The sequence below is a fragment of the Petaurus breviceps genome, unplaced genomic scaffold (genome assembly GCF_028583685.1).
Source record: "Petaurus breviceps papuanus isolate PSGF00001 unplaced genomic scaffold, PetGlider_PUasm1.0 118, whole genome shotgun sequence".
Taxonomy (NCBI): Eukaryota; Metazoa; Chordata; class Mammalia; order Diprotodontia; family Petauridae; genus Petaurus; species Petaurus breviceps.
The window spans coordinates 10,159,246-10,176,557 of NW_027185616.1; the positions used below are offsets into that span (position 1 = coordinate 10,159,246).

A 17,312-nucleotide genomic window follows, 5' to 3' on the forward strand; every position below is an offset into this window, starting at 1 on the left:
ATTTGAAAGTCAAGTTTTCTATTCAGCTCTCATCTTTTCATCAAGAATGCTTGAAAGTCCTCTATTTCATTGAATATCCATTTTCCTCTGAAGGATTATACTCAGTTTTGCTATGTAGGTGATTCTTGGTTTTAATCATAGTTTCTTTGATCGCTAGTATATCATATTCCAAGCCCTTCATTCCCTTAATGTAGAAGCTGCTAGATCTTGTGTTATACTGATTATGTTTTCACAGTACTCAAATTGTTTCTTTCTGGTTGCTTGCAATATTTTCTTCTTCACCTGGGAGCTCTGGAATTCTGCTATTAATATTCCTAGGAGTTTTCTTTTTGGGATCTCTTTCAAGAGGTGATCAGTAAATTCTTTCGATTTCTATTTTACCCTCTGATTCTGGAATATCAAGACAGTTTTCCTTGCTAATTTCTTGAAAGATACTGTCTAGAGGTGAGGAGTTTGGGGGGGAAGGGAAAAAAAGAACCAAGTAAAAAAGTGCACAGCAGAGAACAAAACTCACAAGGAAGCCAAGAAAAGATGAACAATTCTCAACACAATGAGTATTATTTATTATATAGGCTTTTTTGAAATGAAAATTTATTGTTACATATTCTGAATCCTCTCATGTTCTGCTACGCACACGCCATGCTTTTATTTCTAACTTTGTATTTAAGCTCCAATATTTAAGTTTATGATAGTTTTTGTTTCTTTTCTCTGTGTTCTGGCATTTTAGTCTAAAATAAAATTTTGGAGGAAAAAAAAAGAAAGATTCTGTCTAAGCTCTTTTTTTGATCATGGCTTTCAGATAGTTCAATAATTTTAAAATTCTCTCTCCTGGATCTTTTTTCCATGTCAGTGGTTTTTTCAATGAGATATTTCACATCATCTTCTATTTTTTTATTCTTTCAGTTTAGTTTTACAATTTCTTGATTTCTCATAAAGTCATTAGCTTCCAATTTGTTCATTCTAATTTTAAAGGAATTACTTTCTTCAGTAAGCTTTTGGACCTTTTTCATTTGACCAATTCTGCTTTTTAAGGCATTCTTCTCCTCACTGGCTTTTTGGACCTCTTTTGCCATTTGGGTTGGTCTATTTTTTAAGGTGTTATTTTCTTCAGTACTTTTGGAGGATCTCCTTTAGCAAACTGTTGACTTGTTTTTTCATTATTTTCTTGTAACACTCTCATTTCTCTTCCCAATTTTTCCTCTACTTCTCTTGATCTTCAAAATACTTTTTGAATTCTTCCTTGGCCTGGGACCAATTCATATTTTTCTTGGAAGCTTTGGATGTAGGAGCTTTGACTTTGTTTTCTTCTTCTGTTCCTATGTTTTTATCTTCTTTGTCACCAAAGTAAGATTCTATAGTCTGAGTTTTTTAATGCCATTTGCTCATTTTCCCAGACAAATACTTGACTTCCTAACTCTTTGACAAGGTAGGATGCTGCTTCCAGTGGGGTTGGGTGTGGGTGTGGATGTACTGTCCCAGGCTTCAGGCATTTTGTATCAGCTGCTTGATCCCCCACTGTCTGTGGGTCCAGAACTCCAGAAACAGCTGCTGCTGCTACTACCACCTCCACCACCCTAGGGCTGGGGCTGAACCGCACCCCTCTTTCACTCATGTTCCACAGAGTTTTCTCCCTGACCTTTTATGGTGTCTTTGGCATTTGTTCATTGAGAAGTCTGGAAACTGCCACAGCTGCCAGTGATTCAGTCCCCTGAGGCCTGCTCTGGCCCTGTCTGTATTGGCACAGCCCATGCCAGACTAAGCTCTGCTCCCAGCCTGGTTTGATAGACTCTTCCTGTCGGCCTTCCATATTGTTTTGGATTGGAGATGTTTTACTCTGTCATTTTGTGGATTCTGTAGCTCTAGAGTCACTTTTTATAGGTATTTTGAGGGGTTTGGGGAAGAACTCAAGCAAATCCCTACTTTTACTATGCCATCCATCTTGGCTCTACCCCATGAAATATATTTTTGTACCCAGCTTTGTGTGCATTTGTCTTGCCTTTGACTAGTCCAGATAAGAGCAAGGTTCAAGCTTCAGCTGCTCCACCCCATCTCCTCCCAGGTTTGTATAGATGTCTATATGTACACCTTTTGTTATGTGAATTTCCCCTAACCTTCTTTTACCTTCTTTGTAGTGTATTCTTTCCATTCTCTCTTTTTTTTTAAAGCAATTAGGGTTAAGTAACTTGCTCAAGGTTACATGGCCAGTTTTCTTTTGTGTGGGTGTTAAGTATCTGAAGCCAGAACAGATCCAGGGGCCGGTGCCACCTGGCCACCCCTCCATTCTTTTCTTAAGATCATCAAGACATAGCAGCTATACCTTGTCCAACTGGACTTCCTCTAGGAATATTATAGGGATCACAGGGGCACATATATCTTCTCATATTTAAATGTAAACAGTTTATCCTTTAGTCTTTCATCACTGTTCACTCATATTTACCTTTTTATATTTCCCTTCACTTTTGTGCTTGTACTTTAGAGTTTCTCTGCAGCTCTGATTTTTATTAGGAATTCTTAGAAGTCCACTATTTTGTGAATGTTCACTCTCCCTTCTCCCCCCGCTTCCTGGTAACATTGTTTTATTGATTTTTGCTAAGTTATTCTTGCCTTTTGGAATATCATATTCCAAATACTCTGCTCCTTTTACAGTGGTGGCTACCAAGCAGCCTGTGATTCTGATTTTAACTTCTTGGCACCTGAATTTTTTGCTTTCTGGCTGCTTAGAGCATGCTTTGACCTGGAAATTGTGAATGTTGGCTGTGATGTTTATGGATTTTTCATCTTGGGGCTTCTTTCAGGTGACTGGTGGATTCTCTTTCAAGTTTGCCTTTTAATCATAAAAGAGATCTGGGCAGTTATTTTTAACATTCCTTGAAATGTGATATTTAGGTTTCTTTTTTATTTCACAGTGTTTAGACAGTTCAATGATTCTTCATTTTTTTCTCCTCTTGGTTTTCTGCATCATTTTAAATTTTGCTATGAAGTACCTTACATTTTCTTCTTTTGTATTTTTTCCCCCAGCCTTTTGACTTTAATATTTCTTGTTGCCTCATAGACTCACTGGTTTCTTTATGGCTCATTTGAATTTTCAGGAAGTTTTTATGGGAAAGGTTTTTTTTTTGTACCTATTGTTCCAAGGTGTTAACTTCCCTTTCCAACTTTCCAATTCTTTTCCATCTAATTCTCATTCCATTGATAAAAACATTTTACTCCTTTTTTATTCTCATCTGTTTCAGGAATTCTAGTTTAGTTTGTGTCCAAGCTATATTTTTCTCTCAGGCATTGCCTGTAGATGTTTGGGAGTCATTTTCCTCTTCTAGATTTGTATTTCAGGTGTCTCACCATCATAAAAGCTCATCTGGATGGAATTATTTCTTGTTTTGCTTTTGTTTGTTTCAGTCTACTTCTGGACTTTGAATTTGATGTTAGGGCCAGGCTTTACTCACTTTTAGAGGTAAGGCCTGGCTGGACCTGTTGCTGCTTTCCTGGAGGTACTGAGTTTTGTTTTACCCTTGGATCTCAGGGACAACTTAAAGTTGGAGACCTGTAAGCTTTCAGAGTTCTCAAAGTGGTGTGATCCAGAGCAAAACTGTTCCTCCCATGATGTAATCTCTGCAACCTGACCTGGTTTTGAGTCTAAGTGAGAGTGGAATGCTGTTGGAACTTCATCCCTCTCAGTCAGCTAGAAAGCTCTTTTGGCAGACAGTGGCAGAATTGTAAGCTCTCCTTTGTTCACGGATTCCTTCCCTGGATATTCGTTGGCAGGCTATGTTAGCCTTTGGAAGTGAAATTTTGCATTACTTCTGAGTCTGGCTTCTGAGCCACCACTTTTCTCATTATATTGTCTGGGGCCTCCCCATCCTGGACCATCACTGCCAGTGCAGATCCCCCACTCACACCACCCTACATCTATGTTTAGGGACTGCACAGTGGGCACCAAAGATGGAAGTCAGCACCTGTATCTGTTGCAGGGTCCTGGCGTGGGTCCATGTTGAAGTGCTCTCTAGCATCCACAGGCCTGTATGTTTCCCTATCCTGAGTGCAGCTGGACAAAGGACTCAATGAGACTTTACATGGATTTCTCCAATAGGATATAGTCTTGTGTATTTTCTACAGCTGTTAGGATGAGTATGTGGAGGGGAAGTGAATTGCTTCCTATTGCTCCACCATCTTGACTATGCCTCTTTCTCAGCCATCTGAACTTTCTTTTAAGTTATACAAAATAAAAGTACCATCAAAATCAGAACAAGGGATTTGTATTAATCATGCAAGGTTTTAAAAATGGTGACCTTGGGGCGACTAGGTGGCGCAGTGAACAGAGCACTGGCCCTGGAGTCAGGAGGACCTGAGTTCAAATCCAGCCTCAGACATGAAACACAAAACTAGCTGTGTGACCTTGGGCAAGTTACCCCCAACTGCCCTGCCTTCCCCCTCCAAAAAAAAAAAAATGATGACCTCCTATCCTTATTTCAAAACTAGATTTCTCATTTCTTATTGTTTCCTGGATGCCTTGAGCTTTTCCTATAACACATGTACCTTGACTTATCACAAAATAAATGCCAATGTGCCATGGAGAGCAGAATATTCTGGCATAAAAAAAATGTAATGGCATTTATAAAAATGTAATATTAAAACCTATCTTTCATTCTCTCCTCTCTTAACTTCCCTATATGTTGCACCTATCTTGATGTTTACCCCTAACCCAGGTTTTGGCTGTCACTGAAATTTTCATCTCTCATAATTTTTGTGGTGTTGGCAGATATTTTACTCTCAAACCAACTATCTTTAGTGTTAAGGTATTCTTTGCTTTCTTAGTCCTTAAGTTCTTATCCACAGTTTTTATTTTGCCACGCTTATTCAAATGCTTCTTTTCATTGCATTCTTCCTATATTGACTAGAATCTGTATGTCCTATAAAAGGGGAACTTCCTTTTAAGTGTATAACAATGGCACTCCTGGACAAGAATGCAGAATCGCAATCAAGCAGACTCTTTTCTAGGCTGCCTTTAAGATCTTTCTAATCCCTTTACCAATTAAATAAGCTGTTATGTGAAGCTACTGGTAAGTAAAGTCAGTTGCTCTATTTTTGGAGGAACCTTAGTTCTTTTAATGTATCAAAAGGGACTTCTGAAATTGATGGATGCTCTTTAAGTGTACCTCATATTCTCTCTTTAGGAATATGAACTATTTGCCTTCACTGAGATTTTTGCAGGATGAAATTATGCTGTTGTCTGAAAACTGTTTTGAACGCTAGAGGCCGTATGGAATTTATTCTCAAGCACCCTGGGAGAAGTACACGATCTGATTATTATCCTTATTGTATTTGTTAAGTCATTTTAGTTATGTATGACTCTCTGTGACCTCATTTGAGGTTTTCGTGGCAAAGATACTGGAATGGTTTGCCATTTCCTTTCCCAGCTCATTTCACAGATGAGGAAACTATTTCAAACAGAGTTAAATGACTTGCCTAGGGTCACACAACGAATAAGTATCTGAAGCCAGATTTGAACTCAGGAAGATGAGTCTTCCTGATTGTAGATCTTGTGCTCTATCCACTGTGCTACCCAGCTGCCCCATCCTTATTGTGCCAGTGGAGAAAGATAATCTGCCTAAAACTGCTAAATTAGCGGGCAACGATGGTACCTTAGAACATCCAATGCAGTTTTTATTCATTAAATCATTCAAGCTAAGCAATAATGTTAGAATTCGACAAGAACAGTTTTACTTTGATTGTTAATGGTTTTCTTTGAAAGACGATCTATTTGGGGCAAAGAAGATGAAGTATTTATTATGTCAGTTAATCAGCTGAGCATTTCTGGGGAAAGCTATAAAATACTGGACAAATATGTAAACATCCCAAGTCTCTTTTTTACTTTATTGATAGAAAATATTTGGTGTTTATATTAAAGATATACTCTGGTCTTTCTGCAATCTCTTGGCTTATTCTAATTATACTATTTCCAGTATGGCTAGAAAGCCAGGATGGTATAGGAGTAAGGATAATAGATAGTAGGTCTGGCTTCTGGTACCGTTACTGTGAACTATGAAATGTGTAACCTCAAAGTCGTTACAACCTCTTCAAACCTGAGTATCCTCATCTGGAAAATGGGGATAATAAAACAATCACTACCTATTTCACAGCTTGTTTTGAGGATCAAATAAAATCATATACATGAAAGTTTTACAGGATACTTATTACAGAAATAGTCTGGCAGAACTGACTCAACCCTCCTTTTTTGTTGCTTCGTGGATACCTTTTGTTTTTATATTATAGTATTTTCCAGATATATAGCACCCCTTACTTCAATAAGCCTTAACACATGACAAAAAAAAAATAACCAATCCACAGCACGAAGTCTGACAGTATATAAAACATTCTGCATCCACAGACCTCCACTATCTAATGGAAGAAGGGAAGAGCATTTTCTTCTGCCAAGATCAGTCACAGCACTCAGTTTTGTTTTACTGTTCTTGTCATTTACATTACTTACATACCTATATTGTATGTATAGGTCTGTTTTCAGTTTATACAAATCTTTTTAAACTTCTCTGAATTCTCATGCTCATCATTTCTTATGACACAGAAATATTCCATAATAGTATTATAATAATTTACCAGAATTTATTCAGCTACTGTCTAATCAATGGGCACCAATTTTTTTCTAGTTCTTTGCTACCACAAAAAATGTTGCTACATATGTTACTGTGTGCATATATCTATATATTAATATCTCTAGAGATAGATACCTACAGATATTGCTATTACTATATGTACACACATGTCTTTGTTCTCCTTCAGGTATTTTCCCCATAGTAAGTCTTTAGGTCAAAGGCTAGAACAATTTACTCACTTTCCTCACATAATGACAAATTGCTTTCCATCAGCAACTTATATATATATCTGTTTTCCTTCTGAACTTCCAACACTAATTCCACTTTCTGACATTTGCCAATTTTAGAGACATGAGGTTTTATTATTAGTGATTTGGAATGTTTTTATATGGCTTACAGTTCTTTTGAAAACTTTTTGGATATTCTAAATAATATCAGATGATATTTTGAAAAATATCATTCAACTGCTTGTCTATTAGAGAATGTTATTCTTGACCTTGAACTTTTTTAGACCAAATGTGGTTTCGTTGGTATAGGAAACTCCCAGCAAGGAGTGTCTTGTCTTTACTAATCAAGATTGGCACACACTATGACATTAGCACCTTAGGGAGGTACCTGCGGCATTGAGAAGTTAAATAACTTGCCGAGGATCACAAAGCCATGTGTTTTGACACAGCATGTGTTAGAAGTGGGACAAATTTAATCCAGGTAGTTTTCCTGACACACCTTCTTATACACATGCAGCCTACATTGGTCTAGATTCACTACATGTCTTGACTATCAGACTTTATCAGAGATAACTCATGCAAAGGTCTTTCTTCAATGAACAGTCTCTCATCTTGTTGCTTTCATACCTCCTGCATCAATTTTTGCCTCATCAGTTTTCATTTTTGCAGCACATAGAACTGTGGAAGCACTATTTAAAGTGTGAAAGGATTAGGTATCAACTTTTAAAAAGCAACATTATTAGCAAAAATAGAAACCAAAGGGGTTAAAAAAACTAACATCTGAGTATAGTGGAATATAATTATTGGGCAGGAAATAATGAATATAAGGAATTCAGAGAAACATAGGAAGACTTGAATGAATGAGTACAGAAAGAAAGAAGAATCAGGGGTGGCTAGGTGGCACAGTGAATAGAGCAGTGGCCCTGGAGTCAGGAGGACCCGAGTTCAAATCCGGCCTCAGATACTTAACCCCAATTGCCCTCTCAAAAAAAGGCAAAAAAAAGAAAGAAAGAAGAATCAATCAATAACCATCCATTAACTGTCAATTATGTGCCAGGCACTATGATGTAACTTTGATATGACATAGTCCTTGCACTCCAGAAGCTATCAGAGGAGATAACATGTATATAAATACAGGATGTCCCAGCTATTAAGTACTCTTAAATATATACAGGCAAAAAGAATACATGAATACAATTTAATATTATTTGGGAGAGGGCACGATCAAGAAAGGTCTCATGTAGATGCTTGAGCTAGGTTTTGAAGGAAACTAGGGATTCTAATATGTGGTGGTAAGGAAAAGTTCTTTTCGAGCTTGGGAGACAGTCTAGGTAAAGGCATGCAGACAAGATGGAATAGTGTAAAAGGAATAGCTAGAAGGGCAGTTTGGCTGGACAGTGTAGTATGTGGAAGGGAATAATATACAATAATAAAGCTGTAGGCTACATACTAGCTGGGAGCTAGTTTGTGAAGGGCTTTAAAAACTAAACTGAAGGAGGGAATTGTGGCAGAGGCTCCCAGTATTTCTTGAGGTGCTTCTAGAATCTATGTGACTAGATGGGAACTGGGGGATGTTTTGTTAGTCTTGAGGCTACAAAAGTCTCATCTGTGTAGTGTCTTCCAAATTCAATATTGTTTTGTTCTTCGTTTGAGTGGAGTTGCCGTGGCAGAGCTGTCAAATCTCTTTCTGCTCAATGAAATCACATTTCTGAAATTCCAGAGGGGAGCAGAACCCACTAAATTGCAGAAGCTGAGGTTGGAGAGACTGATGAAGCAGATACTGTGAGCCCAAATGACTTTGATAACAGTGGCCATAGAGAAGAGGGGATAGAAACCAGATAGATAGAATCAAAAGGATTTGGCAATTGATTGGACAATGGGTAAGCAAAAGAGAGGGTCAAAGATGACTCAGATTTTAAGTATGGGTGACTGGAAAAATAACAATGCCAATACAGATAAATGAAAAAGGAACAGATTTTGTGGGAAAAGTTGAGTTTGATTTTTGGTGTAGTGAGTTGAAGGTGCCAGTGAGATATCAAAGGTGAGATCCAGTAGGCTGCTACAAAGGTGGTTCTGTAGCCTTTGAAAGAATGGGCAGCTAAGTTGCACAGTGGATAGAGCATGAGCCCTAGAGTTAGGAGGCCCTGAGTTCAAATCTGGACTCTGGCCTCATACACTTACTAACTGTGTGACTGGGCAAGTCACTTAACTCTTTTTGCTTCACTTCCTCATTTTTAAAATGAAATGGAGAAGGAAATGGCAAACCACTCCAGTATCTTTGCCAAGAAAACCCAAATAGGGTCATGGAGAGTCAGACACGACTGAAATGACTCAACAACAGAGTTGTAGATACAGTTTTATGAGTACTTTGCAAATAGGTTATAGCTGAAGCCGTAGATGAGTTTTCCAAGGGAACTAGTACCGAGAAAAGGGGCTTTTAAACAGAAAGAAGGCTTAGGAAATCTTACTTTTAGTGTCCTAAATATAAATAAGATTCAAGAGAGTACAGTTTTAGAGAAGCTTAAAGGGGAGGACATAAGAGAGACTGATCAGTAGTATTCCATGCAAGGTAAAGGAAAATCTGATTAAAAGGCTTTTAATTTTACAGTTAGGTAGGAATATATTAATGACTGTTCATTAGAACAATTTCAGTGAAGTGGTCAGAATGGGGAAGTAGGAAAATAGGTAAAAACTACTCTTAACAGAAGTTTGGCAGTAAGAGAAGAAAGATGGCAGTGTAACTCAAATATGGGGAAGCTGAATCCAGGAAAGGTTATTACCTCCTGCCCCTATGTCCACTCCCCATCTCCACACTCATCTCCCTTTAAATTATAAGAGAAACATTAAGAATGTTTGCCAGGGAGGGGAAGGATTTACTAGAGGGAGAAAGATTTAATGTAGAAGAAAGAAACAAATGATGGAAACAAGGGGGGGAAGGGGATAGGATCAAAGATGTAGATTTAGCTTTCCTTCTGACTGTGGTATTTTTCCTTGGACCAGAAGGAAGCAGAAAGAGGAGAGGTAAAGACTGGGAAGTTTTGCAATGTGGAAGAACAGAGTCAAGAATCTAATGTCAAATTATGCTTGATTTGAACATCTGTAGCAGGAATGCTATGAAAGCAAATGCAGTATTTACCAGATAAAACACACAAGTAGTAAATCTCAATTTTAGTCCCAGATTTGGCATTGATTCTGACTGTGGTCTTGGATAAATCATTTAATTTTTCTATCCCTCAGTTTCTCCATCTTTAAAGGGATTAGACCAGATGAATTGGGAATGACCTATGAAAAAGGAATGACCTTTCAAATTATAATTCAAGTTACATAATAGGGAGAACCAGAATTTTAAAATTAGTGAGAATAACAGAAAAATATGCTTTTAGAAAGTGGTCAACTAGCCTACACTTAAAAGATATTCAGCAATGGAATTTGTTCTCCTTAAAGTCTACTTTTGCACAATTCTTATGGTGAGGAAATTCCTCCTTATAAAGAGTCCCACTCTCCCTCCTCTACTTTCGCTCTTTAGTCTTCTCACTGGTGATGATGAATTATTCAGAATAACTCTAATTCTAACATGATAACCCTTTAAATAGTTAAAGACTATATTGCAAGCAAATCCCCCTTTCATTTTCTTCTCAGATAAAACGGCTGCATTAATACCAGTGAATAAGCGTCATTTTAAAAATTATGTATGATTAAAAACATCATTTTTCTGAGGCATTAAAAAATAATTATTCTCATCAATTAAACATGGGAACAGTGCCACAAATCTCATGCTTATCTAAAAGAACGGTACAGACAGACCAAGCTTCAACTAGTCAACCTCTACACTTCATAACCGGAACAACAAACTGTATTTTGTTCTCTAAACATTGAATCTATCATATAATAAATCTGGGATAACATTAAGTAATGATCTCAAGTACAAACTCCAAAGGATCATGTTAACTATTAAAATCAGTATCTTTTCGTGAAATTCATAAAACAAAGAAAATGTCACACTGAAACTTTATCTGCTTTTTTTGGGGGGGAGGACTTCCCTCAGTGGCATGAGAAAAAGGATTGACCATTGCTTGTCATATAGTTCCTAGAACATTTCTGCATAGTTTTGTTAAGTTTTCTTTAAACCATTTTTTTTTGAGTTTCCCAATAATTATAAGCAATAGTTATTTTGACGATAATGACACTTCCTATATCATTAATACTAACAATTCAAACAAGTCCACCCATATGTACATTTCTCAAAGTTGCAGGTTGAAAATATACTGTATAGTCTGGGTAAGTATCACAAATGATAAGAAAGCTGAAAGAGATGATATTTCAATTCAAGGGGACCTGAGAGAATAGTTTTAATCTAATAAGCACATACATAGGGTACTCACCTTTACCAGTGCTGGCCCAGGCTTTGCTGAAGACACAGTGCTTGTAGAGAGGACAGGAGCTGTAGGGCGTGATGTAGGCTGATCAGCAGCAAGAGGAGTTTTCAAGAATTCAGGAACTGCTGTGGATAGTGAAGTATACTGGCGAAAAAGATATGAAGGGGAAAGATGAAAATTCTGTTTCTCTAACCTGGAACACATGAAGTTACAGCAAAAAAAAAAGCAAATGACTTTAGAAAAGAAAAATAAAGTACTAAGGAATATAAATTTTGTTTACATATTTTCTCAGTTCCTTAAAGAAATCTTTACTTCACTTATATGGAAAAATTAGTTCTAAATAATATCACACTGAATAAATCAAGTATGCTTTTAGAAACATGGCTTCTCTTTCTAGTGTTAAGACTCTCCAATTTATTAAAAAAGAATACACACTGTAAGAAATAGTTGTCTTAAAAACAGCTGTCTTTTTGTAAAGGTAAAAATAAAATGAGATGATATTTATAAAATATTTTGCAAACCCTAACGTGCTATGTAAATGCTAGTTATAATTAAAATAACCAGAATCAAATGTAAACTGATGCAGGACAGAAATCATGTCGTTTGTTTTTGTATTCCCTGTTTAGCACCTACAAAACTGAAAGCTCTTGAGGAAAGGTATTATGTTTAATGTATCTTTGTTTCTCTTTCAGTACCTTGGGCAGAATAAGTAGTAACTCAATAAATATCTGCTGAATGAGTAAAAGAATATTTCATTCTAATATAAGTTTTATTTTAGATATAATGTATATGGAATTGAGAAAAAAACTCATTTACAACTGAGAAATCTTTGTAAATATACAAATATGAACTACACATAAGAAAACAACAGTTATTGTTGAGGGAATATTACTATTATTATTAATATGAAGTTGCCAAAATTTTGACCTGTGTCCAGCCCTATATTAATCAGTTAAGATAACATCGATCAGTTTTCTGGGCATGGAACTCTTTGTATAAATCCTGGATGCTAACACTTTTCCCACTAGTAACTGAAAGATAAATTAATATGGCATAACCTACAGATAATACCTGCTTATTTAAAGCAAATACAAGGATAGAATATTCTACTGGAGGAAACGTGTTATATAAAATAAACCCATTTCAAGGAACTGTAGTTATGATTGCTTCTTTCAGTCTATGAATTTTCAGTTGTGTCTGACTCTTCCTGACTCCATTTGATGTTTTCTTGGCAAAGATACTAGAGTAACTTGCCATTTCCTTCTCCAGCTCTTTTTACAGATGAGGAAACTAAGGCAGATAGGATTAAGTGATTTGCCCAGGATTACACAGCTATTAAGTGTTTGAGGATGAACTTGAACTAAGAAAGATTAGTTTTTCTGACTCTAGGCTGGGCACTCTATTCACTAAATCACTTAGCTATTCATACATACATATATGTAAATACAAAATATATTTAAAGTAGATACAAGGAAATTTCAGGTTCTGTGAAGCAATAGCAGCTTGGAAGAAAAAGAAAAGATCCATGTAGGTGGTGGCACTTAAATTTTGAAGGAACCTATGGATTTTAGGAGACAAATACAAGAAGAAAGTATATTCTAAGAAAGGAGAGACCTGTACAAAGGTGGGATGAAAACCACATTATGAAGGGCTTTAATTGGCAAATAGAGGGATTTCTATTTCATCCTAGAGGAAAAAAGGAAACCAGAGATTTTTGTGTCAGGGAAGTCACACGGTATGCTTAAGGAGTATCTCTTTTACAGCTGTGTGGAGCATATATTAAGAAGGGGAGAGACTGGAGGCAGAAAGCTCACATAGAAGTCTACTGTAATAGTTCAGGTGAATGAGGGTGGTGGTGGTCATGCAATCAGAAAGCAGGTGGTAGATGAAAGAGATCTTATGGAGGCAGAAATGACAATCTGGCAACAGAGTGGATGTGGAGGGTCTGTTTGGGGAGGGGTGAGTAAGGGAAGATTTGAAAATGACTCTTGAGGATGCAAGCCTGGGTGAATGGAAGGATAATGGTGTCCTTGACAGAAACAGGGAAATTAGGAGGAGAAAATGATGAATTCTGTTTTAGATATGTTGAGTTAGAAATGTCCATTAAGCAACTAGTGATGCATAACAGCTCAGGAGAAACAGTACTGGAAGGACAGATACATAGATGAAAACACAGATCTGTGCATCATCTTCATAGAGATGAAAATGGAAGCTGACTGAAACACAGAGAGGGTATATGGAGACCTAGAGGGCCCAGGACAGGGTACTATTGTACAGCTACAGCTAGTGGGTAGGACACAGATGATAATTCAACAAAAGAGACTAAGAAAGAATCATACTTAATCTCAGTTAAAGGGGGAGGGGGAAGATTGATTTTTGAAGGCTTACCAAGTACATGCAAAGAAATCCCCAGAGATGACATGAAGAGATTTGTCCAAGGTCACATGTTTGGTAAAAGTAACTGACTTTATATACACTATCATATTTAAGTATCACAACTGGAGGTGGGTAGTGCAGACAATATTCTTTTGATTTATTATGTTTCTCTATCAGCAAAACTCTTGTCTTTTTTCCCTCTTTCCCTCCCCAATCTCTCCTCTCCCACACTGAGAAAAAGAGAAAAACAAAAGTGCATGTTACAAATACGTAATATAATCAAGAAAAACAAATTTGTGTATTGGCTATGTCCAAAAAAAATATCTCTCTGCACTTGAGTTTTACCCCTCTCTATAACGAGATGGATAGCATGTTTTTTATCATGAGGCCTCTGCTATTATGCTGTGTTAGCCATTGTGTCGATCAGGGTTCCTAAGTTTTTCAAAGTTATTTATCTTTACTATATTATTGTCTGCTTGGTTCTGTTCACTTCACTCTTCATCAGTTCATACAAATCTTCCTGGGTTTCTCTGAAACCCTCCTCCTCCTCATTTCTTACAGCATGAAATTCTATAACATTTATATACCATAACTTGTTCAGAGGCATCCCTTAGATTCCCATTCATTGTTACTTCCAAAAGAGCTACAAATTTTTTTTTCATCTTTAGTTGAGTTTGTTTTGCTTAGAATTAATCTTCCCTGTAATTCCCCTTTTTCACTTCTATTTTGCCATTGAAGTGAAATTTATTTTCTGTACCCAACTACATGTGTCTTCTTCCTTCCTTTGACTAGTTCAGATGACAAGGAAGTTCAAGTGTCTGCTGCTTCCCTCACTCCCTCTCCTTGACTGTATAGTCAATTAATTATTATTATTATATATTATTATATTATATATAATAAATATATTATTACTTACTACTGATTATGTGAGATAATTTCCCCACAGCTTCCTTTCCCTTTCTCCTCCTCTAAGTGTATTCTTCCCCTCTCTTCCCATTCTTCTTTTAAGATCATCAAAACATAACAGAACCATTCCCAGAACTTGTTATTTAGACTTTCTCTGTGACTCCAGAGAAGACTGAAAAAATCAAATTAATTCTGTATCATTTTATATTGATCTTATTTACAATTATTTGATTTTGTCCTGTAACTGCCTGAGGTCATGGTTCTTTGTCTGAACATAGCTCAGAAATTCAGCTGGCCTGTAATGAGTTAAGTTTAGAAATCTAGTTCTTCTGTTAATCTCCATTCTATTCTTGCCTGAAGGAAATCTGCTTCCCTTGAATGATGCAGGTGGACACGAGGGAGTCTGGGTCACTATTTCTAACCTTGCAGGTGAACACAAACAATGAACATTTCTTGGTCACAGGATTTCAGCTGCTCCTCCGAGTTAAAGATAACTTGCTATTCCTCATAATAACTTCAGCTCCTTAAAAACTCCCTAATATCTTTTAAAGCCTATAGGATGACCTGACCTGGTACATTTCTGCAAGACATGCCATTCATCCCTGCCCAATTAAAGAGAGTCTTATCTTCCCCCCAGGAGTCTGGGAGTCTGCTATCCTTGGTCCACTATCAATGGCCTCAGGATGCAAATAATTCCCATAAATCAATCAACCATTCCTCTAAGACAGAGGGGTGGTTGTGGGCCCCAAGAATGTTAGCTCACTTTTCTTAATGTAACCAGTCATGCAGTCCTCACCCCTGTGATGCTGCCAACCCTATAACCAATTGTATAATTTTCCTCACCTACCCTGTTCTTTTCTTTGCTCTGTGCTTCCAAAAAGGTGCCGAGTCTCCTCTTGGGTCTTTTGGCCTAACACAAAATAGCTTTTTAAAGTGGGATTCTTTTTTTTTTTTTTTTGGTGCTTATTCTTTCAGCCTTCTTGCTAACTTTGGATGTGATGTTAAGGGCTAGGCTCTGCTCACTTCTAGTTTTGTTGCTGCATTCTTAGGGGTAATCAGCGTTGGCTCTCAGGAACAGCTTAGGCTGGGGATCTGCAAGCTTTCAGTTCTCCCAAAGTGGTCTGATCCCGGGCAAAATCTGATTGTAGACTCATGATTTGTGCAACAGTAGAATGCTGTTGGGCTCAGCCCTTATTAGCCAACTGGGGAGCTTTGCTGATTTAGAGTAATAGAAGTGCAAGCTTCCCTTAGGTCCAAGCTTTGGTCCAAACTAGAAGCTGGAACAGAGACTCCACTCTGCTCTTGGGGGGGCTGAGGCAAAATGCTGCTTTCTTCTGACATTCCTCCAAACACTGATCAGGACAGCCTTCCATTGCTCCCTGCCCAGAAAGTCATCACTGAGCACGTCCCCTTCTTAGTTTGTCTCCTTGTGCCAATATGGGCTAGATAAATGACTGTGACTTTTTCTTGGATTTACCCATCAGAATTCAATCTGGTATGTTTTCTAGGTCTGTTTGAAGGAGTTTTTTGAAGTAAGAGGAATTCCTTGTCCTGCTTCCTGCTACACTGCGATCTCGGTTCTACCTTTAATACAGATATTAGTGCCCACATTTTATAGATAAGGAAGCTGAAAGCTCACAATTTAAGCAGTCTACCTGTGATCACTCAACTAATATTTGGAAGTGGGATTTGAACCCAGGTCTTTGAAAATGAGTCCAGTACTCTCTCCATTATGGCACATAACCTCTCTTAATAACAACTGACACTTAGATAGTGATTGAAAGTTTGCAATATGTTTAATACGTGTTATCTCATTCAATCCTCCTCATTGTAAACCTTTCTGCAGCATCTGACGAGGTTGCCAATCCTCCTCTTTTCTGAGTTTTGTAACACTGCTCTGTCCTTGTTCTCTTATCCTTTTCTGTCTCTTTTGTAAGATCATCATTCACACATTGCTCCATGAATGCATATACCTCAGGACTTTCTAAAAAGTTGGCTCCTTTAGGGCAAGGACTATCTTTTGTATCCCTAGTCTTACTGTATTTCTAGTGCTTAAGTACAGTGCCTTAGAATATAGCAGATATCTGATAAATGTTTATTGATTGACTGACTCTGTCCTGGGTCCACTCTTCTCTATATATAATCTGTTTCTGGTGATCTCATCAGCTTCTATCAACTCATACACGACTTCCAGACTTACATATTCAGTGTTATCTCTCATTCCCTAACTCCAACTTCCTACTAGTTACCTGGATGCCCTATAGGTATTGCAAACATTTCCAAATCAGAACTCATTACTTTTCCCCCAAATCACCCTTCTTCCTACCTTTCCTATTTCAATTAAGGGCACTACCATTCTTCCAGTCACTAAGGTTCTCCATCTCAGAAACATCCTTGACTCTGCAGTCACATTCATCCTCATATGCAATCAGCTGTCAAGTTTTGTCAACTCTATCTCCACAACATGTCTTGCATCTACCTTTACCAATTTCACAAAACAACCATCCTATCTTCTTTGTCACCTTGCTTTTGGACTATTATATCAGCCTCTTAACCAGTCTCCCTGCATTTAATCTCTCCTTTCTACTACACCCTAAAGCACAGGTCTGACCATATCACTCCTCTCTCAATAAGCTTCAAGGGCTCTGTTACCTACTGAATAAAATGCAAATTACTCTTTTAGTAAAAAAACAAAACAAAACCCTTATATCATGCTCCAGCTTCTTTTTCCAAAGTTGAGTATATGTTATTCACCTTCATGAACTCCATGGTTCAGTTAAACTGGGCTACTTTTTGCTTTTTCCTATATACCATATTCA

General features: G+C 37.3%; 1 protein-coding gene across 15 annotated transcripts in view; it reads right to left on the reverse strand.

Moving 5' to 3' along the window:
- The window catches only part of MRTFB (myocardin related transcription factor B), a 297,682-nt gene that overhangs the window by 44,567 nt on the left and 235,803 nt on the right, over positions 1-17,312 (reverse strand). For all 15 annotated transcript variants that reach the window (XM_069086078.1, XM_069086082.1, XM_069086103.1 and 12 more), the window contains one exon: positions 11,218-11,355. In XM_069086078.1, coding sequence (XP_068942179.1) covers positions 11,218-11,355 — 138 coding nt within the window. The remainder of the gene's footprint in view (positions 1-11,217; positions 11,356-17,312) is intronic.